This window comes from Phalangium opilio, unplaced genomic scaffold (genome assembly GCF_054372755.1).
Source record: "Phalangium opilio isolate 3A_F unplaced genomic scaffold, DU_Popi_V2 ptg000024l_1, whole genome shotgun sequence".
Classification (NCBI taxonomy): Eukaryota; Metazoa; Arthropoda; class Arachnida; order Opiliones; family Phalangiidae; genus Phalangium; species Phalangium opilio.
The window spans coordinates 3,788,972-3,810,571 of record NW_028324155.1 but is presented as its reverse complement, the minus strand read 5'-3'; the positions used below and the strand labels follow the sequence as shown (position 1 = coordinate 3,810,571).

General features: G+C 37.2%; 4 protein-coding genes and 1 long non-coding RNA gene across 5 annotated transcripts; 4 read left to right on the top strand and 1 right to left on the bottom strand.

The window, feature by feature from the left end:
• Window positions 1–669: 669 nt before the first annotated feature.
• On the top strand, window positions 670–2,504 carry LOC149692244 (uncharacterized). The gene is made up of 4 exons (XM_089868812.1): window positions 670–767; window positions 831–985; window positions 1,055–2,332; window positions 2,406–2,504. Exons 1-3 carry the CDS (start codon window positions 712–714, stop codon window positions 1,276–1,278), a joined length of 435 nt encoding a protein of 144 aa, XP_089724938.1. The 5' UTR covers window positions 670–711; the 3' UTR covers window positions 1,279–2,332; window positions 2,406–2,504.
• Window positions 1,357–5,794, top strand: LOC149692243 (uncharacterized). Its single transcript, XM_089867536.1, has 13 exons — window positions 1,357–1,397; window positions 2,015–2,186; window positions 2,253–2,332; window positions 2,406–2,552; window positions 2,615–2,732; window positions 2,802–2,976; window positions 3,973–4,155; window positions 4,221–4,430; window positions 4,511–4,607; window positions 4,672–4,826; window positions 4,976–5,158; window positions 5,228–5,321; window positions 5,617–5,794. Exons 1-13 carry the CDS (start codon window positions 1,357–1,359, stop codon window positions 5,792–5,794), a joined length of 1,833 nt encoding a protein of 610 aa, XP_089723662.1.
• A 628-nt stretch (window positions 5,795–6,422) lies between these two features.
• Window positions 6,423–7,093, top strand: LOC149692242 (uncharacterized). The gene is made up of 3 exons (XR_016382908.1): window positions 6,423–6,560; window positions 6,628–6,770; window positions 6,873–7,093. It is a non-coding gene; the product is annotated as an uncharacterized LOC149692242 (long non-coding RNA).
• A 4,172-nt stretch (window positions 7,094–11,265) lies between these two features.
• On the top strand, window positions 11,266–13,087 carry LOC149692241 (haloacid dehalogenase-like hydrolase domain-containing protein 2). The gene is made up of 4 exons (XM_089867939.1): window positions 11,266–11,413; window positions 11,542–11,750; window positions 12,381–12,685; window positions 12,799–13,087. Exons 1-4 carry the CDS (start codon window positions 11,313–11,315, stop codon window positions 12,976–12,978), a joined length of 795 nt encoding a protein of 264 aa, XP_089724065.1. The 5' UTR covers window positions 11,266–11,312; the 3' UTR covers window positions 12,979–13,087.
• Window positions 12,897–15,143, bottom strand: LOC149692240 (cilia- and flagella-associated protein 161). The gene is made up of 7 exons (XM_089867940.1): window positions 14,158–15,143; window positions 13,882–14,090; window positions 13,714–13,792; window positions 13,500–13,658; window positions 13,362–13,435; window positions 13,178–13,290; window positions 12,897–13,016 (listed from the first exon to the last, which is right to left on the bottom strand). Exons 1-6 carry the CDS (start codon window positions 14,203–14,205, stop codon window positions 13,197–13,199), a joined length of 663 nt encoding a protein of 220 aa, XP_089724066.1. The 5' UTR covers window positions 14,206–15,143; the 3' UTR covers window positions 12,897–13,016; window positions 13,178–13,196.
• Between the last annotated feature and the right edge of the window lie 6,457 nt (window positions 15,144–21,600).

Here is a 21,600-nt window from a genome sequence, read left to right as displayed (position 1 = left end):
CAGTTACGCGTTATAGTTGAAATAAAAATTATTGTCTCGATAAATCTTAAAATGAATTTAATTTTAACAATATTATGGGTAATGGCTTCATGGCGGTTTCATGTCGAGTGTTCGGACTTCAACGCCTTTGCAGTATTGGGATTTACCGACGAGAAACTCTTCAAAAATGTATTTCAGCAATTTCTACACAAAATCAACGAAGTGAAACCATTTTTAGGGCTTGTAACTAATACAGCGGAGTACATTTTAAACGAAAAATGTGTTAATATCGTAAGTGATACCTTGAATTCGTTGAAATCGGGGCGATTTGAAAGCGGTAAGTCGTGTATTTCTTTCCGAAAATATCTATTCAATTTAAGATTTTAATATAATTTTCTAGCGTTTGATTCGTTTGGAAAACTTCCCAGTTCAATTACAAAAGGAGCATTGGCTTGGCCAGGCGATTATGACTCGTGTTTGAGTTCAAATGACAACAAGTATTGTACGCTGAACTTGCAATTCACGTTCGTATTGCCAGTCAGGTTTGGTTTGTGTTTGCCTTCAAATTGTTCAATCGCGTCAATCAACGAAATTGGAAACAATTTTTTAAGTGAGGATCATCTTTAAAATATATAAAATAAATCTCCAAGTTTATATATTGTATTGCAATTTTAAATATCTACGTTTTTAGGCACGTCTTTACTTAACCTTAAACTCCCATTGGATTTAAAAATGGAATTGCGTTGTTGGGAAGAACCAAAATTAGAACCTGTTTCCATAGCTTGCTTGTAAATATTTATTCGTATAAATTTTAAGAAGATAATTTTGTAATCCACTTTCTTTCTTTTTAGATGCGTAATTACCATCTTATTGTTGTTCTGCGCACTTGGAACTATTCTCGACACGTGTAAATGTTTTAAGGAAGAAATTGAAGTAAAAAATGTCAAAGACAAATTGTCCGAAAATGAGCAATATTCCGAAAGAACTTGGAGAAGACTTATTTATGGTATTCTGTAGTAATGACTTGGCTCTCGTTGGAAGTGGGTTGTAATTACTTGACGACGTTTTTTTTTAGGAATTTTTATCAGTTTTTCCATTTTGAAAAGTCTGTCAAGTCTGTCTCCAGTTTCGACCAATCAGAACTCGGTCATTGGGCAGCGTATCACTTGCTTGGATGGCATGAGAGTTTTAAGTTTGTGTTGGATAGTTTTATCGCATTCCTATTTCATATTCATAGTAGACGGCAATAATGCCATCGGTATGTTAAAAGAATTCTATTTTAAAGTCAATGTGAAATAAATTGAATTATTTCGGAGATGCTTAGGTAATTCATCGGATTTATTGGACACAATACAAACATGGCATTTTAAAGGGTTAATGGCCGGCAATAACGTTGTAGATACTTTCTTTTTAATGAGGTAATTAAGTAAACAATAAAGCCATTACGCTTTACAAACTTAACGTAACCAGCATTTAAGATCTAAGAAACTTCTCCATATATTCACTTATAAAATTATGTGAAATTGTGATCTTTTTGAACAGTGGCTTTCTACTATCGTACAACTTTCTAAAAAGTCAAGGATCAGTGACTTATTTATCTATTTTATCGTTGTATTTGTATCGATTCTTAAGGTTAGTTAAGTTTGGTCATAAGTTTCTAAGATATGGTCCCAAAGTATGACACTACCTATACTTCGTAATGCTAGAGACTTACAGCTCGAGCTAGTTCTAGAACGACGGAAGCGAGAATTGATTACACTCGGCTAGTTTTGCAGTCCATCTTACTATTTAGTCTGTACTAAGCGTTATCTTACCGTCACTTCATGACAAGCTCTCAGTAGCCAGTGACAAACTTATGGAACATATCTTATGAACTTTTGTTTTCGTTCATACTAATGACTTGAAACAGTTAATAATTATTCATTTTGGGGCTGATATTCCCGAATGTTTGAATTGAAAACGGTTTCCAAGAATAAATATATCTTATTCCATGTAATTGGTTATTTAAACTAATTAAGTTGCAATTAATTTTAAGATTAACACCGACGTACGCGTTCGTGATCCTGTTTTACGCCTCAATTATGAAACACACGGGTGACGGTCCATTTTGGAACTTGTTGATAACGGACAAAAGTATCGAACAGTGTAGAACTACATGGTGGTATAATTTACTATACGTATCAAATATCATTAAACCAGAAGAACAGGTACAGTTAGCGGTACCTCTTCCCGGGGTCAATTACGTTACTAAATCGTTCCTTGACCTATCCTAGTGTATAGGCTGGTCTTGGTATCTGACCGTCGACACGCAATTGTTCGTAATTAGTCCGGTTTTCTTAATATTTCTTAAACGGTGCGTTATATACGAGGTTTAAACTGTTAAGCCTATTGTAATGAAATACAAGTTGCGTTGTTGCTTATTCTAGAAAGAATCCTGTTCTTGGACTGGTCATCATGGGAACATTATGGCTCGTTTCGTCCATCGCTTCTCTTTATATTTATTACCGAGACGATTTAACGATTCCTAGTTACAATATAACTGTAAAAATTACAAGTGATTTAAAAACGGACAAGTAATTTCATAATTGATATCATGTGTAAGTTTGTAATTATTATAAGCGTGATTTATTGATAGCGAAGAATGGATGTTTATGTACAATATGCCATTCGTTCGATGTGGGCCATTTCTAGTGGGTTGTCTCTTAGCTTTTATTCTACGTCGAATTGGAAATAGTCCAATCAAAATTAAGAAAGTGCGTTAAATATACTGGAACTTTACTGTTTCCTCGCGTCAAACAATTTTCTTGTATTTTTGTTTACAGATCTATTTATTTGTGGGTTGGACTTTGGCTGCATTTTTGAGTTTGTCCCTTATCTACGGTTTAAACAACAAATACATAGACAGAACTGGACGAGCATTGTACAATGTATTGGGACGCACGGCTTGGGGACTGTCCGTGGCCTGGATCATATTCGTTTGCTCATTGGGTTTAGGAGGTACAGCCCGTTCACACTGTTATTGCATTTAATTTATTCCGACTTGAAGTGTAAATGATACTTTTAGGCAAAGTTAATACATTTTTGTCATGGAATCTGTGGACTCCTTTAAGCCGTCTGTCATTTTGCGCCTATTTGTGTCATTTTTTGGTGGTTGGCTATTATGTCGCAAACTTGAGAAACTCTTTCCATTTCAATATCTTGAGCATTGTAAGCAATAATTAACTAAACAAGTAGCCATGACGTAATTACTTCCATGGATATATGAATTATGTAATAAACCTGGGTATGTATCTGGTTTTTCTTTCAGGTTCACTTTGGTTGCGGGGCCTTAATATTAATTTTTATGACGTCATTCGTGCTATACGTACTAGTGGAGTATCCGTTCTCTAGATTACTATCGCTGTTGCGAAAGTAATCTTGAAATTATAAGATGCTAAAAGACTGTTAGGAACACAGGCACCGGATTTTTCTGATATTTTTCAAACTTTCCAAGCCAGTCAACAACTATAGAGTTTTATTTATATTTCAAGATTAATTCTAGTGTAAAAATAATAATACTAATAATAAAGCAGAGATGCACTTAAAATGTTCAAATTCTTTATCAACTTAAAAAAGATTAATTGTTCAGTTGAAATTCGTTTCCCATTTTAAATTAGGTGTAGAAAATATTTTGAACCCATCGAGTTCTTTTATAATGGTGTAGGCCTACCTGCTTTGACAGACACTAGTGGAGACACGCGCCGTTCGCGCTTGGCGAAAATGCTAAAATAAATAACACTTTCGTCGCGCAAAACACACCTGCCAATAATTGGTTCAATGTTTGCAGGAAGTGAAATGCACTTTATAAAATCATTTTTAAACGAAACAGTTACGCGTTAGTTGAAATAAAACTCGTCTCGATAAATCTTAAAATGAATTTAATTTTAACAATATTATGGGTAATGGCTTCATCGCGGTTTCATGTCGAGTGTTCGAACCTTAACGCCTTTGAAGTATTGGGATTTACCGACGAGAAACTCTTTAAAAATGTACTTCAGCAATTTCTACACAAAATTAACGAATTGAAACCATTTTTTGGGCCTGTTAGTAAATCAGCGGAGTACGTTTTAAACGAAAAATGTGTTGATATTGTAAGTGATACCTTGAATTCTTTGAAATTGGGGCGATTAGAAAGCTGTAAGTCACGTATTTTTTTCCGAAAATATCAATTCAATTTAAGATTTTCGTATTAAATTTTCTAGCGTTCGATTCATTTGGAAAACTTCCGAGTTCAATTTTAAAAGGGGCATTGACTTGGCCAGGCGATTATGACTCGTGTTTGAGTTCAAATCAGTACAAGTATTGTACATTGAACTTGCCATTCACGACCGTAGTACCAGTCTGGTTTGGCTTGTGCTTACCTTCAAATTGCTCAATCGAATCAATTAACGAAATTGGAAACAATTTTTTAAGTGAGGATCATATTTAAAATATAAAAAATAATTCTCCAAGTTTAAATATTGCATTGCATTTTTAATATCTACATTTTTAGGTACGTCTTTATTTAACCTTAAACTCCCATTGGATTTCCAAATGGAATTGCGTTGTTGGGAAGAACCAAAATTGGAACCCGTTTTCATAGCTTGCTTGTAAATATTTATTCGTATAAATTTTAAGAAGATAATTTCCGTAATCGACTTTCTTTATTTTTAGATGCGTAATTACAATCTTATTGTTGTTCTGCGCACTTGGAACTATTCTCGACACGTGCAAATGTTTTAAGGAAGAAATTGAAGTAAAAAATGACAAAGACAAATTGTCCGAAAATGAACAATATTCCAAAAGAACTTGGAAAAGACTAATTTATGGTATTCTGTAGCAGTGTTTCGTTAACCGTGCGACGAATGGTTCTTGGGTGTAAAAATTAGTTATCGGTGACTGGGCTATTAGATCATGTTTTTCCCCATTCTTTTCGACTGGTTTTATTTATATATAATTCCGAACTGTCTTTTTAAAGGGTTTTTTACCAGTTTTTCCATTTTGAAAAGTCTCTCAAGTCTATCTCCAGTTTCGACAAATCATAACTCGGCCATTGGGCAGCGTATCACTTGCTTGGACGGCATGAGAGTTTTAAGCTTGTGTTGGATAGTTTTATTGCATTCCTATATGATATTGATAGAAGACGGAAATAATGCCATAGGTAAGTTAAAAGAAGACTTGAATTCAAAGTTAACGCGAAAATAACTTTAATTGTTTCGTTAATTTCCAGGTAATCCATCCGGTTCTTTTGACCTAATAAACTTATGGCATGTTAAAGCGATAATAGCCGGTACTTACGCTGCAGATACTTTCTTTTTAATGAGGTAATTAAGTAAACAAAATCAACGTAACCGCAGCATCCTCATTTGTAAATTGATGTGAAATTGTTATATATATGAATAGTGGCTTTCTACTAGCGTACATCTTTCTAAAAAGTCAAAGATCGGTGTCTTATTTATCTATTTTATCGATGTATTTATATCGATTCCTAAGGTTAGTTAAGTTCCGTTCATACTAATGACTTTGAAAACGGTTTCCAAGTACTGTACCAATAGCATCAATGTTCTTTATACTGTATAATTGGTTATTTAGACTAATTACGTTGCATATATTTTTAAGATTAACACCGACGTACGCGTTCGTGATCTTGTTTTACGCCTCAATTATGAAACACATTGGTGAAGGTCCATTTTTCAACTTGATAATAACGGACAAACGTATCGAACAGTGTAGAACTACATGGTGGTATAATTTACTATACGTATCAAATATCATTAAATTCGAAGAACAGGTATAGTTGGAAGTACCTCTTCCCGGGGTCAATTAGGTTACTAAATCGTTCCCTGACATATCCTAGTGTATCCGCTGGTCTTGGTATCTGACCGTCGACACGCAATTGTTCGTAATTAGTCCCGTTTTCTTAATATTACTTAAACGGTGCGTTAAATACAATTGTTAAGCCTATTGTAATATAATACAAGTTGTTGTTTATTCTAGAAAGAATCCTATTCTTGGACTGGTCATTATGGGGACATTATGGTTCGTTTCGTCCATCGCTTCTCTTTATATTTATTATCGAGACGATGTATTGATTCTTTTTTACAATATAATTGTAAAAACTACAAGTGATATTAAATCGGACAAGTAATTTTATAATTGATATGTCGTGTAAGTTTGTGATTACTATAAGCGTGTTTAATTGATAGCGAAGAAGCGTCGCTTATGTACATTATGCCATTCGTTCGATGTGGGCCATTTCTAGTCGGTTGTCTCTTAGCTTTTATTCTACGTCGAATTGGAAATAATCCAATCAAAATTAAGAAGGTGAGTTTGCGTTTTAATTGTGGTTTACTCGCGTCAAACAATTTTATTGTACTTTTATTTGCAGATCTATTTATTTGTGGGTTGGATGTTGGTTGGCTTTTTGAGTTTGTCCCTTATCTACGGTTTAAACAACAAATACATCGACAGAACTGGACGAGCATTGTACAATGCATTGGGACGCACGGCTTGGGGACTGTCCGTGGCCTGGATCATATTCGTTTGCTCATTGGGTTTAGGAGGTACGACCCGTTCACACTGTTATTGCATTTAATTTATTCCGACTTAAAATGTTAATTATACTTTTAGGCAAAGTTAATACATTTTTGTCATGGAATCTGTGGACTCCTTTAAGCCGTCTGTCATTTTGCGCCTATTTGTGTCATTATTTGGTCCACGAATATTATTTCGCAAACTTGAGAAACTCTTTCCATATCAATATCATGAGCATTGTAAGTAATCATTAACTAACAAAACAAGTACCCATGACTTAATTACTTGCATGGATATATGAACTATATAATAAACCTGGGTTTATCTGGTTTTTCTTTCAGGTTCAGTTCTATTGCGGGACCTTAATATTAATTTTTATGACGTCACTGGTGCTATATGTACTTGTAGAGTATCCGTTCTCTAGACTATTACCGCTGTTGCGAAAGTAAAGCGGGGTCACATTACCATGGGAAGGGCTTTCTAAGTCGCTAAAAGACTGTAGAGAACACAGGAACCGGTTTTTTTCTGATATTTTTCAAAGTTTCCAAGTCATTCAACAACTATAGCGTTTTATTTATTTATATTTCAAGAAAAATTCTAGTAGAAAAAATAATACTAATAATAATAAAGCTTGGTTGCAATTAAAATGTTTTAATTCTTTATCAACTTTAAAAAAATTTAATTGTTTAGTTGGAATTATGGATTTATGGTCTGTCAAGAATGCGAGAGCATTATATTTAGTTATTGTTTTAAACTTTAAAGTACATTCAAAATCTGCTGGGTGGAAGAAACGCCAAGTTTGAAAAAACTGGCTGTTTTTCAAACTGTAGTCCTTAGTATTTTACCCTCTAGTTACTGGATCAATGATTGATGAATTTTCGTATATAAATACGATGGGCTATTAGTTTGACTTAGTGTGTAGTAGTAGTAGTAGTAGTAGAAGAAGAAGAAGATGATGATGTTTCGTTTGTTATTTATAAATAGTACTTCTCAGAATCACCTCTAGTTTAGTACATATCGGGTTAAAAATCGTTTCCTCTTTAAATTCGTTTGGTGCAGAAAACATTTTGAATTCATCGAGTACTCTTATCATGGTGTACCTGCTTTGACAGACACCGAGCTTCGGCGAAAATGCTAAAATACATAACACTTTCGTCGCGCAAAAAATCTTGCGTAGGCGCGTGAAAACACCTGTCAATAATTGGTTCAATGCTTGCATGCAGGAAGAGAAATGAACTTTATAAAATCATTTTGGTACGAAACAGTTACGCGTTATAGTTGAAATAAAAATTATTGTCTCGATAAATCTTAAAATGAATTTAATTTTAACAATATTATGGGTACTTGCTTCATCGCGGTTTCATGTCGAGTGTTCTAACCTTAACGCCTTTGAAGTATTGGGATTTACCGACGAGAAACTCTTTAAAAATGTACTTCAGCATTTTCTACGCAAAACTAACGAATTGAAACCAATTTTTGGGCTCGTTAGTAAAACAGTAGAGTACATTTTAGACGAAAAATGTGTTAATATCGTAAGTGATACCTTGAATTACTTGAAATCGGGGCGATTAGAAAGCGGTAAGTCGTGGGTATTTCTTTCCGAAAATATCTATTCAATTTAAGATTTACGTATTAATTTTCTAGAGCTTGATTCGTTTGGAAAACTTCCGAGTTTAATTTTAAAAGGGGCATTGGCTTGGCCAGGCGATTACGACTCATGTTTGAGTTCAAATCAGTACAAATATTGTACATTGAACTTGCCATTCACGACCGCAGTCCAAGTCTGGTTTGGTTTGTGTTTGCCTTCAAATTGTTCAATCGAATCAATTAAAGAAATTGGAAACAATTTTTTAAGTGAGGATCATCTTTAAAATATATAGAATAAATTTCCAAGTTTAAATATTGTATCGCAATTTTAAATATCTACGTTTTTAGGTACTTCTTTATTTAACCTTAAACTCCCATTGGATTTAAAAATGGAATTGCGTTGTTTGGAAGAACCAAAATTAGAACCCGTTTCCATAGCTTGCTTGTAAATATTTATCAGCATAAATTTTAAGAAGATAATTTCCGTAATCCACTTTCTTTCATTTTAGATGCGTAATTACCATCTTATTGTTGTTCTGCGCGCTTGGAACTATAATCGACGCGTGTAAATGTTTTAAGGAAGAAATTGAAGTAAAAAATGCCAAAGACAAATTGTCCGAAAATGAACAATATTCCGACAGAACTTGGGGCGAACTTATTTATGGTATTCTGTAGTAATGACTTGACTCTCGTTTGAAATGGGTTGTAATTACTTGACGGCGTTTTTTTTAGGAATTTTTACTAGTTTTTCCGTTTTGAAAAGTCTATCAAGTCTGTCTCCAGTTTCGACCAATCATAACTCGGCCATTGGGCAGCGTATCACTTGCTTGGATGGCATGAGAGTTTTAAGTTTGTGTTGGGTAGTTTTAACGCATTCCTATTACATATTGATAATGGACGCCAATAATGCCACCGGTAAGTTAAAAGAAGACTTAAATTCAAAGTTAACGCGAAAATAATAATTATTTCGGAGATTTTTAGGTAATCCGTCAGGTATGTACGACATAATAAACTTATGGCATACTAAAGCGGTAATAGCCGGTACTTACGCTGTAGATACCTTCTTTTTAATGAGGTAATTAAGTAAACAAAAATTAAGGTGACCGCAGCATCTTCTCAATATTCACTTGTAAATTGATGTGAAATTGTTATATATTTGAATAGTGGCTTTCTACTAGCGTACATCTTTCTAAAAAGTCAAAGACCCGTGTCTTATTTATCAATTTTAACCATGTATTTGTATCGATTCCTAAGGTTAGTCAAGTTTCGTTCATACTAATGACTTTGAAACAGTTAATGTCCCTGAATGTTTGAATTGAAAACTGTGTCCAAGTGCTGTTCCTTTAGCATCAATGTTGTTTATACTGTATAATTGGTTATTTAGACTAATCAAGTTGAAATTAATTTTAAGATTAACACCAACGTACGCGTTCGTGATCCTGTTTTACTCCTCAATTATGAAACACATTGGTGACGGTCCATTTTGGAACTTGTTGATAACGGAGAAAAGTATCGAACAGTGTAGAACTACATGGTGGTATAATTTACTCTACGTATCAAATATCATTAAACACCGTGATCAGGTATAGTTAGCGTAACCTCTTCCCGGCGTCAATTACGTTACTAAATCGTTCCATGACATATCCTAGTGTATCCACTGGTCTTGGTATCTGACCGTCGACACACAATTGTTTGTAATTAGTCCCGTTTTCTTAATATTTCTAAAACGGTGCGTTATATACGAGTTTTAAATTGTTAAGCCTATTGTAATAAAGTACAAGTTGCGTTGTTGTTTATTCTAGAAAGAATCCTATTCTGGGACTGGTCATCATGGGAACATTATGGTTCGTTTCGTCCATTGCCTCTCTTTATATTTATTACCGAGATGATTTAATAATTCCTTATTACAATACAATTGTAAAAATTACAAGTGATTTAAAAACGGACAAGTAATTTTATAATTGATATCACGTGTAAGTTCGTAATTATTATAAGCGTATTTTATTGACAGCGAAGAAACAATGTTTATGTACAATATGCCATTCGTTCGATGTGGGCCATTTCTAATCGGTTGTCTCTTAGCTTTTATTCTACGTCGAATTGGAAATAATCCAATCAAAATTAAGAAAGTGCGTTAAATATACTGGAACTTTATTGTTTCCTTACGTCAAACAATTTTCTTGTATTTTTGTTTATAGATCTATTTATTTGTGGGTTGGATTTTGACCGCATTTTTGAGTTTGTCCCTTATCTACGGTATAAACAACAAATACATCGACAGAACTGGACGAGCATTGTACAATGCATTGGGACGCACGGCTTGGGGACTGTCCGTGGCCTGGATCATATTCGTTTGCTCATTGGGTTTAGGAGGTACGACCCTTTCACACTGTAATGTTATTGTATTTAATTTATTCCGACTTGACACGTTAATTATACCTTCAGGTAAAATTAATACATTTTTGTCATGGAATCTGTGGACTCCTTTAAGCCGTTTGTCATTTTGCGCCTATTTGTCTCATTATTTGATCCACGAATATTATTTCGCAAACTTGAGAAACTCTTTCCATATCAATATCATGAACATTGTAAGTAATTATTAACTAAACAAGTACCCATGACGTAATTACTTGCATGGATATATGAACTATATAACAAACCTGGTTTTTCTTTCAGGTTCACTTTTATTGCGGGACCTTAATATTAATTTTTATGACGTCACTGGTGCTGTATGTACTTGTCGAGTATCCGTTCTCTAGATTACTATCTCTGTTGCGAAAGTAAAGAGGGGGTCACATTACCATGGGAAGGGTTTTCTAAGTCGCTAAAAGACTGTAAAGAACACAGGCACCGGTTTTTTTTCTGCTATTTTTCAACAACTATAGCGTTTCATTTATTTATATTTCAAGAACAATTCTAGTAGAAAATAATAGTAATAAAGCATAGATGCAATTAAAAAGTTTTAATTCTTTATCAACTTCAAAAAAAATTCATTTGTTTAGTTGGAATCATGACCCAAACACCCCAAAATAGTCGAAAACGTATGAAAGAAGAAACTATAGAAAAAAACCAAATCAATACATTCAGATAATCGGCGGTATTTTCTAAAACATCAAAGGATGTGATGCAATACCGCCATCTGTGACTGCCTGAATCAAATGTATCACGTTAATTAAATCATTGACGCCCTAGAAATGGCCGGGATCAGACAGATCAAAGGGATCCTGATCGATTTAAGCGGGACGATACACGTGGAGAGTACCGTCATACCGGGATCGATCGAGGCGATCAAATCGTAAGCACGTTTTTCAAATTATAATCCGATTACGATCCCCGCCCCCGATCTGAACGCGCGTACCCTCGTGTTTATAATATAGTAACCGCGATTAATCTTTTAGTTTTATTTATTCCCTCTCCATTTAGATTGAGGGAAGCTAAAGTACCCTTACGTTTCGTAACCAACACGACGAAGGAATCGAAACAGTTTCTGCTAAAGAGATTATCGAGTATCGGTTTTGACATTCAACCGGGGGAAATATTTACGTCTCTATTAGCGGCTAGGGAATTAGTCGAGAGGCAAAAGCTAAGGCCAATGCTGTTTCTAGAGAAAGAAGCCATGGAGGATTTTGAAGGTTAGCGTAACAAGTTGATATTACACTATCACTAAATAAAAAGATATAAATTATCTCTCTGGGCATGTTAACATGTACAGTGAAGCAACATTTCGAGGGTGTGATATACTAATAGCCCTACTTCTTCTCTTATAAACTTTGATTGTATTACGCCCAAAACAAAAAAAAAATATCAATAGTTATTTACTATTACCAAGAAGTGATATCTAGTTTATTAGGGAGAAGGTATATGTTGCCTAAGTATTAGCGCGCCATAGTCCCAGTCCCCCTTTCAAAATACAAGGGGGACGTAAAAGGAGGCCTGGCTATTTCGCCTCGCCTCAGTCGGAAAATACGTAATTCACGTCATTCAAGTCGCGCTGTCGTGAGTTTTCAAGAACCAATGAGATGCTGGTTGTAATTTAGAGGCGGGGATTAACTCCGGACCTACGTTTGGACTGGAGATAAAGCTGGAATGATGCGAATTTATACCTTCTCCCTAATTAACTAGATATCACTTCTTGCTATTACCATTCTTAATAACTTTGAAACGTGACAAGGTTTTGTTGGTGTGATAACCCTATACTTCTTCCCGTACCAATGGTGCTAAAAAACTTGGACGGCATAAGTTAAGTTCATCTTTTCTAACAGGACTAGAAATGGAAGACGCTAACGCAGTCGTCATTGGTCTCGCACCTACTAAGTTCCATTACGAAGAACTGAACAAAGCTTTCCGATTGGTTCTGGAAAAGGGTGCACCCTTAATAGCAATTAATAAGGGTCGATATCATAAAAGAACGGACGGTTTAGCCCTTGGACCCGGCGCCTTCGCCGCGGCTATCGAGTTCGCGTCAGGAGCCCAAGCTCGTGTCGTTGGAAAACCGGAAAAAGATTTTTTCCTAGAAGGTTTACGACCATTCAATTGTACCCCCGAAGAAACGATTATGATTGGCGATGTAAAAACCTATTCTTTTATTTCAATCATTATTTCAAAGCGCGCGATATAGCGTATAAACGTAATACTTAAATGGAATATTTTTAACAATTTTGTTTTTATGTTTTTTGGCAGGATGTAAAAGATGATGTTGGCGGGGCCCAAGCCTTGGGTATCACCGGCGTATTGGTGCGCACCGGAAAATATCGCCCGAATGACGAAGCGAAGATAAGCCCAGCTCCTAATTATATATTCAATAATTTCGCCGCCGCGGTTGACTACTTGATTAGGAACGATATGAAATTGCCTCGTTGAATTATTGTTATTATTGCTTCTGTATGTACATAATCAATCTGCAATTACGAATTTAGGAAAATGTATATACAATTCCCATTAATAAAATTATAATGTTTTGAAAAAGAAATTGTATGAAATAAACTTTTTTTTAAAAAGGTCTCGTGGCTCCGGACTTAGACCTTCAAAAAACCCATACTAGAGTTTCGTAAAAAATTACCTAAATAGTTTAAAAGCTATCATCGAATAAGCCAAACATTGCTTTCCTTCTCAACTTTTTGAACATTAAGGCACGTGTGCCCGCTTATTTCATTTTCAGCTCCAAACTCTGACCTTTAATATAAGAAAAACCCCATAAAGGTTAGGAGGTCATAGGTCAAGCGTATCGTTAAAGATCGACCTACCAAACTATATGGTCTTCCTCAAAGGCCAAATTTTGATTAGTATACCTGTGATTTACGATTACCCCCGAGTTGATCTAAAAATTTTACAGAGTGAGACTAAATGTTTATCGTAAACATCGTATCGCTTTAATATAATACCGTTATGGGTAATCCCTCGTGTTCCAAACGATATTCGCTGTTTTTGTACAAAATTTTCCATTGAGCGCGAACGGTATTATCCTCTTTGAGGTACACGTTTTGTTGGTGGGATTTTAATGAGCAATTCAACGGAGAACGAAGCTCCGAGTACAAGTTTAACTATATAATGAAACATCACCGTGGATGTATAACATAATTTAAATGAACAATATACCTTATTTGCTGAATACAAGGTAAAAATAACAGGTTCTCCATAGGCTAAAGGCACAGAATTAGGAACGTGTTTCTTAGCCCTAAAAAACGATAGCATCATTTCAATAACTCAAACGGAGATCTGATCTATATGGATAAAATTCTCTAAATCCCCAGAGTGCACTACTACCTATAGATATTAAAGACGTTCCTGGAAATGGCCTCGTTATTCTCGGACGCGGTCAATTCGCAGTGATCTCCAAAGATGCTTTCTCCGTTTTTACCGCAATCTTCGGAGAATCTCGGTAAAGCGGATAAGAATTTTTTCGATCCAAATGTTTGCAGTCTTATCTGATCCCCGTTGTAGACGTAGTTGTCTTTACGAGGGATCAGTTTGACCTGGATATAATTCAAATTTCTGTTTACCGGCACGAAAACGAAAAAGGCGCGTAAAGAGATAACTTACGGGGGCTTGTGACAGTTCGAGAAATAGTTGGCGACGACGATACAACATTTTTGAGACGGAGATATTATATAAACGAAGAAGAAGGGTCAAACTTAAGTGACAGAAAATGAAAGAATGAAATAGAACGCGCGGGAATTTTTGGTTTCGATCCGCCAAAAAAGGGCCAACGCCTGGCTTGTGGTTTTAATAAAAAGGCTTTCCCAGATAGCACGCGATGTCCAGGTGGTTACCATAGCAACCGGAATCGATAGTTAATTAATTAATTAAATTGCCTCCATCGCGATTGCTTTTAATTATCAAAATTCTTTTTAAATCGCACGTATTTAAATTAACCGAATATCGATTGAAAACTACGTTCACTTTTAAAAATCACAAGTATACCATAACATAAAACTGAACAGATGTAGTTTGTGTAAAGCAGAATCGTTATATCGATTATCATAACGCGATAATTAAAGAAATATCGATAATTTTCAAAACGAGGTAATTCTGACTTAATTCGTTTAAAATGTTATGACACTAACATTGTTCTAAATCATTAAAACTCTACAAATATAATTACACTCACAGATGGTGTTCAGCCAATGAACTAAAAGTTAATCGATACTTCTGTACTTTAGTATATAGACCTAAATATAGCTTGCAACAACGCAGAGTGGAAAGTGGCCAATCAATGCGCGGAGTAAGGCAATTTCTTTTGTCATATCCTATTCCTACAGTGGGACGTTCCGGAATTAAAATCGCACGGTTGGTAGAGTTTCGTCCTGAGTGGACACGGATTAAACCCTAACCCTTAACTTAATAGCACCACAACACAAGTTTAAAGGTCACTATCCCCGTTATTGTTTTCGTTATCAGAGCGTTCACTAACAACTCACAACCCGGTCAAGCTAAAGCTAGGGCTAAAGTCGTCGCAAAGTTTGGATTAGAAAAAATAAATATTATTGATTTTAAATGACTTTGATTTTCTTTGCCGGATATTAAACCTTCAGTCAGTAAGTCACGAGAAAGTCGTCGGTCATTGTTGTGTTAACCGGGTTAAATAAGTGTATTTAAGTGCCGAGTGAAAACACAATGTAATATTTAAAACTGTTTATTAACATTAGTTAATTGTCATAATTATTATTAAAAGTGATACTTGAAACTGACTACGGTATTATACAACTGCGGACTGATGCCCGTTACTCTATACAACGGACTTTATATACATCATATAAAAAACATTAAGTCTATTAAGTTAAATAGCATTAATACATAAAAAACTATTAGTCTATTTTCTAGTGGGTTTTTTACATCCGCGTCACATTCGTAACACTATCCCTTTTTTTAAAGACCTAGTCTTTCTGGTATCTTAATCTTCCTTCCTGACGTGCGTCTTGTGGTAACGATTTTCTCGACCGTTGGTCCTGGTGCTGTGATCGGTTGATTTGTCAGGTGTTCGTTATGCTGCGACTGCTGATTGGCTGGTTGTGATTCAGAGTCAGTTCTCCGGTGGTTGTTGACTTCCGGTAGTGGGTTTTCCATCCTCTTAGGATCTTGAGTAGGTTCGGATATGTCAGTGAAGGATGATACGAAAGGTTTGAAGTTGGTTCCGCTTGTCGGTTCGGGAACCGCTGGCTCGGTGATTGTACTGACGTCCTCGTTATCAATGCGGGCCTTTATTTGATCTAGATGTTTACGATGTACTCCATTCTCAGCTTCGACTTGGTACATCATGTTGCCTAAGTTCTCCAGTACTTTCGCCGGTATCCATTTTCTAAGTTTGGGTTGATTATGGTTTGCCACATAGACTAGATCTCCTATCTTGAATTGTGGACGTGCTGTTCTTGGTCGCCGATTGTCGATGTTGTCGTTCTCGATCTGGGTTGGTTTTTGACTCGATATGTTTCTTGGGTGGAACATGTTCAGTCGATTATTCAGGTTCCTTCCGAATAGCAATTCTGACGGTGAATTTCCAGATTTCGTGGGCGTGCTTCTATAGTTGAACAGTATGGTAGCCAATCGATGTTCTAAGGTTCCGTGTTTGTGACTTTCGAACCCACTGTTGAGTGCAGCGATCTCATCAGTCATCCCTCCGGATACCTTCTTTAGCGTCGTTTTGATCGTGCGTACACTTCTCTCGGCCTGGCCATTGGAACAAGGATGATATGGCGCGGTGGTCAGGTGTTTGATTCCGTTTGCTGACATGAACTGGCCAAACTCTTCGCTTGTGAAGCAGGTTGCATTATCGGTAACCAAAGTTTTCATGATTCCGAATCGGGCAATTGTTTCTCTGAGAGCTGATATTGTAGCTTCCGAAGTTGGTGTTCTTCTCACGAAAACCTCAATCCATTTGGTATGTGCGTCAACGATAATGAGCAGATATCTTCCTTCTATGGGACCAGCATAGTCTAAGTGAACTCGTTCCCATGGACCGTTGGTGAGAGGCCATGGGTTGTGAACTTTAGGCGGCGCTGACGCAGTTTCTTGACAAATACTGCATGCCTTTGATGCGTTTTCTATTTGTTCGTCGATTCTTGGCCACCAAATTGCAGCTCGTGCTTTGGACTTCATCCGCACGATACCATCATGCGTGTTGTGTAATTCTCGTAGTAGAATTTGCTGTAGACTGTTCGGAACGACGACTCGTGAGTTCATGAGAATGACGTCGTGCGAAATGGATAGGTCTTCCCGTCTGTTGAAATATGGAGTGATCTCGGGTCTGATTTTCGATTTCGGAGGCCATCCTTCTTGTAGATGTTTCAGCACGGTTTGTAGTACTGGATCCTGTTTCGTGGCTTCAACCATTGCGCTTGTAGAAACGGGTCCTTTGTCCATCGTCTTCATCAATAAGACGTATTCCTGAGGTTCAGGATACTTGATGTCCGGAATTGGCAATGGCAATCGGCTTAAAGCATCGGCGTTTGAATTTGTGATTCCTTTCTTGTAGATGATCCGGTAATTGTGTGATGATAACAACAACGCCCATCGCTGTAGCCTTGATGCAGCCATCGGTGGAATCGGTTTCTTCTCGGAAAGAATGGATACCAATGGTTGATGGTCCGTTATGAGAGTAAATGTTCGACCCAAAAGATAGTCTCGGAATTTAGACACGCCGTACACCAACGCTAATGCTTCCTTCTCGATTTGAGGGTAGTTTTTCTCGGCTGGGGCCAAACTTCTCGATGCGAACGCGATTGGTTTTTCCTTGCCGTCTACCAGGTGGGAGATGACGGCACCTATGCCAACGGGAGACGCGTCGCATGCCAGTAGGACTTCTTTGGTGGGATCGAAGTGTGCCAGGACGTTGGATTTCTTCAGTTCTAATTTCGCTGATCGCAAAGCTTCGTCCTGTGTTGCGGTCCAAACCCATGCCGTAGATTTCTTTAGTAATGCGTATAATGGTGCGAGGAGTGTTGCATTATTAGGGATAAACTTGGAATAGTAATTAAATAGTCCCAAGAATGATCGTAGTTCTTCGATGTTCTTCGGTGTTGGTGCATCCATTATGGCCTTGATTTTATTCTCTTGAGGGTGTAAACCATGTTCGTCAAGACGATATCCGAGGAAATCCAAGGATGGTACTAGGAATCGGCATTTATCCCTCCGTAGGCGTAGACCGGCATCTTCCAAGGTGGTCAATACGGCATCAAGCCGTTGTAGACATTCTTGTTTGGTTTTTCCTCCCAACAAGGTATCGTCTTGGAAAGGGTATGCGCCGTCGTGCTTAGCCAACAGGATCTCCATATGCTTCTGGAATATCGCTGACGCTGATGAAATCCCAAATGGTAATCGGTTGTATACGTAGAGACCTTTTGGAGTATTGATTACGACTAATTTCTTCGAATCGTCGTCCAGCGTAAGTTGATTATATGCGTCACGCATATCCAATCTTGCAAACACCTTGCAGCCTGCCATTTTTGCAAAGATATCCTCAGCTTTTGGCAAGGGGTATATCTCCGTATCTATCATTAGATTGGTGGTTATCTTATAGTCACCACAGATTCTGACTTGTCCGGATGGTTTCAATACAGGAACAATTGGTGTGGCCCAATTTGAGTGAGAAATAGGTTCGATGATCTTCAGCCGTTCTAGTCTGTCGAGCTCTTCGTTTACTTTCTCCTTGAGTGCGTAGGGTACGCTTCGGGCTTTGTAAAACTTCGGTATGATTCCAGGTTTGGTGTGCAGGTGGACTTTGACGTTTTTCAAACATCCCATGGTGTCGGAGAAAAGTTCGCTATGCTTCGCGAGGACTTCCGTCAAGGTGTCGTTTCCGACGTGATTAGTTCCCAAGCTTTGGAATACCGGGTCCATGATGCGTAGTGGCGAGTATATCCAGGATCGACCGCATATTGTAGGTCTGTGGTCGTTTGAGAGTAACAGCGGAAGTTTCATGGTTCGATCAGAATATTCCACTTCCACCATTAATTGTCCTAGGATGGGCACTGGTTCTCCGTTGTAGGCGATTAATCTGCTTTGAGTGTAAGGAGTTATTTCACCTTTGTGTGGTATGGTCCGTAATACGTCCATGGCCATGATAGAGAATGCTGAACCGGTGTCGTACTCCATCGCTGTTGATTTTCCATTGATGCTGCAGTGGATGATAGTCGGTCGTGGTGGACTTCCATGTTCTATGCTGTTGCTAGTCCTTACGTGGAATACTTCGTATCCGTTTGGTTCTATTGAGCTTTCGTAGTGCTCGATGTGGGTTTCGCTTGGGTCTTGCGTGGCAGTTGTAATCTGATGCGTGGCGTGACGATTGTTCTTGTTCTTCGCCTTCGCGGCAAGACAAGCTCTGGCTAGGTGTCCCTTCTTTTGACATTTGGAGCAAATTGTGTTGATGAAAGGGCACATCGGTGGTGTGTGATTGGAATCATTACACCTTATGCATTGTCGTCTACCGGATGTAGTTGATTGTCGATGGACAGCGGGTGCCGTAGGCTGGGCGAACGGTGGATGCGACGTGGGTCGTTTGCGTATGTGATGATCTCGAGTGTGAATAACGTGGACTCCATTGAGACTTGAACCATTGGTAGTGCGTTTCATTTCCTTGGAATTTCTGGCGGCACTCTCCATATTCAGTGCAATGGTTGTGGCCCTCTCTAATGTGAGTCCACTTTCAGAAATGAGACGATCAAGGATTTGCTGATCGTTGATGCCACATACGAGACGATCACGTAGCATGTTGGACAGGTCGGTAAACTGACAAAACTCGCTCAGTTTGCGAAGCTCAGAAAGATACGTAGATACGGATTCACCAGGGAGGCGGGAGCGATTGTAAAACTTGTGACGTTCGGCAATTTCGAGTGGAATTGGGTTGTAAAATTTCGTCAGGGATGCGATGATTGTGTCGTATGCAGTTACAGATGGTTTGGTAGGTGCCAATATACCACGGAGTGTCGTGTAGACGTCCGGTCCAATGCACGTTAGAAGATGAGCTCTTTTCATGGATTCGTCGGTGATAGCCATCGTTTCGAAGAAAATGTCGAGCCGTTCAGAATAAATTGCCCATGGTTCCAGTTGAGGGTTAAAGGCATCAAAGAGTCGAGGTGAAGCAAGAGTGTGTCTGCTTGTGTCGTCAGCCATGTCCGTCGGGTAGTGCCGGTAAGGATGGCGCGTAACGATGCGATGACAAGGATCAGTTGAAGTTGTAATAGTGCGTAATTCACGGGTGCTTATCAAAGTTCGTAACTTTCCGTCGCCATTTTTTTTGTGTTAACCGGGTTAAATAAGTGTATTTAAGTGCCGAGTGAAAACACAATGTAATATTTAAAACTGTTTATTAACATTAGTTAATTGTCATAATTATTATTAAAAGTGATACTTGAAACTGACTACGGTATTATACAACTGCGGACTGATGCCCGTTACTCTATACAACGGACTTTATATACATCATATAAAAAACATTAAGTCTATTAAGTTAAATAGCATTAATACATAAAAAACTATTAGTCTATTTTCTAGTGGGTTTTTTACATCCGCGTCACATTCGTAACAGTCATATTTCAACCAATCGGGGACTCAGTTCCGGAGGGGGGGTGTTATTTTTTCAAGGTAAATGTGTTCCGCAGGTGGGTAGAAGTTGGGGCGCAGTCGATATTATAAAGTATACGCGGTTACTACATAGTGCAAGTTGCTAAGAGTCTCGGTTCGGACATTAAGCTTAAAACACTCCGGGATGGTCAGTTACAGACCAGAGGATCCTTGATATTGAAAAAGGACTTGGAACTGACAAAGCACGTGGAATCTTTCATTAAGAGACCAATATGGAGACCGTATATAAAATGTAAGTACTTTTTATAGAATGTTTCTTATAAAAAATTATATTATTTTGTATATTTGATTTATGAATATCGAACCCTTAAGATTCATTTAAAGTCAATTAAAAATCATTATATTATTAATAGACGATTATATATTGTTTAAATTTAAAATTAAAAAATAAATATATAATTTCGTACTTAAGGAAAAGACACCTTACAGGGGCATTCGTTAACATTTATTTTCCATAGAACGCCTGTAGAAATGTTTTACCCGCAGAGCAGCCTTGTTCAGGAAGAAGCTGACTTACGGGCGCGTATTTTTAAAATGGTTTCGTTTAAATAAACCAATGTTAAGTGGACGTTTATGAACATTTTTCTTAATTATTCGGGCCCTAATTGTTGTAAGCCCAAGTATTTAGTATCTTTAGAAAGCAGAGAAATAGGGGCACTTCAAAGTAAAACGATTTCCCCGAATCTATTGTAAACCAAACTAATTACTATAGTTAATTATTTACTATAGCAAAGATAATGATAAAAATCTATTAAATCCCATAGATTACAAACTAATTATCAATATTCCATCGGGAATAATCAGTAAAAAATAAATAAGGATAGTAAAGTAAACAAAATTAAGAGCGTAAAAACAAAATAGGGAAAGCAAACCAAATTAAGAGAAACAATCAATCAAAATTTTCGTTAGGGATATTTCCGGGTTTCAAAAAGGAAGAGACTAATAAACTTAATAGAGCATCTCAAGCTGGGTTACGACAACAAAGTGCCTTTCTTTCTAAATATGGCATATGAAATCGATTATCAAAAGTGATCGAAATTCATCGCGTGTACCCCTTACTGCGAATCGCTCCCAAACACAATATTCAGTGTCCTCAGACTAAGGTTACAAGCGGGAGATCGCGGGGACATCGTCGAAAAGAGTATACGTTTTCCGTATAAACCGCTACAGTCAAACTGCTTAAGCGTTAAACGGTCATTGAACCTCCCCTTATAAAACTCCTTATTGCTTAATAATACGTAAAAGTAGAGTTATACAATGTATAAGGCTCTGTCTCTAGAAAAAGGGTTGAAATCGAAACAACAGTTTCTTGTATAGTTACGGGAAAACAGTTCCTGCAAACGTTTCAAATGCTTGGGTAGCTTTTACGAGCTCGGTCACGTCAAACCATATGACATATTTTTATTT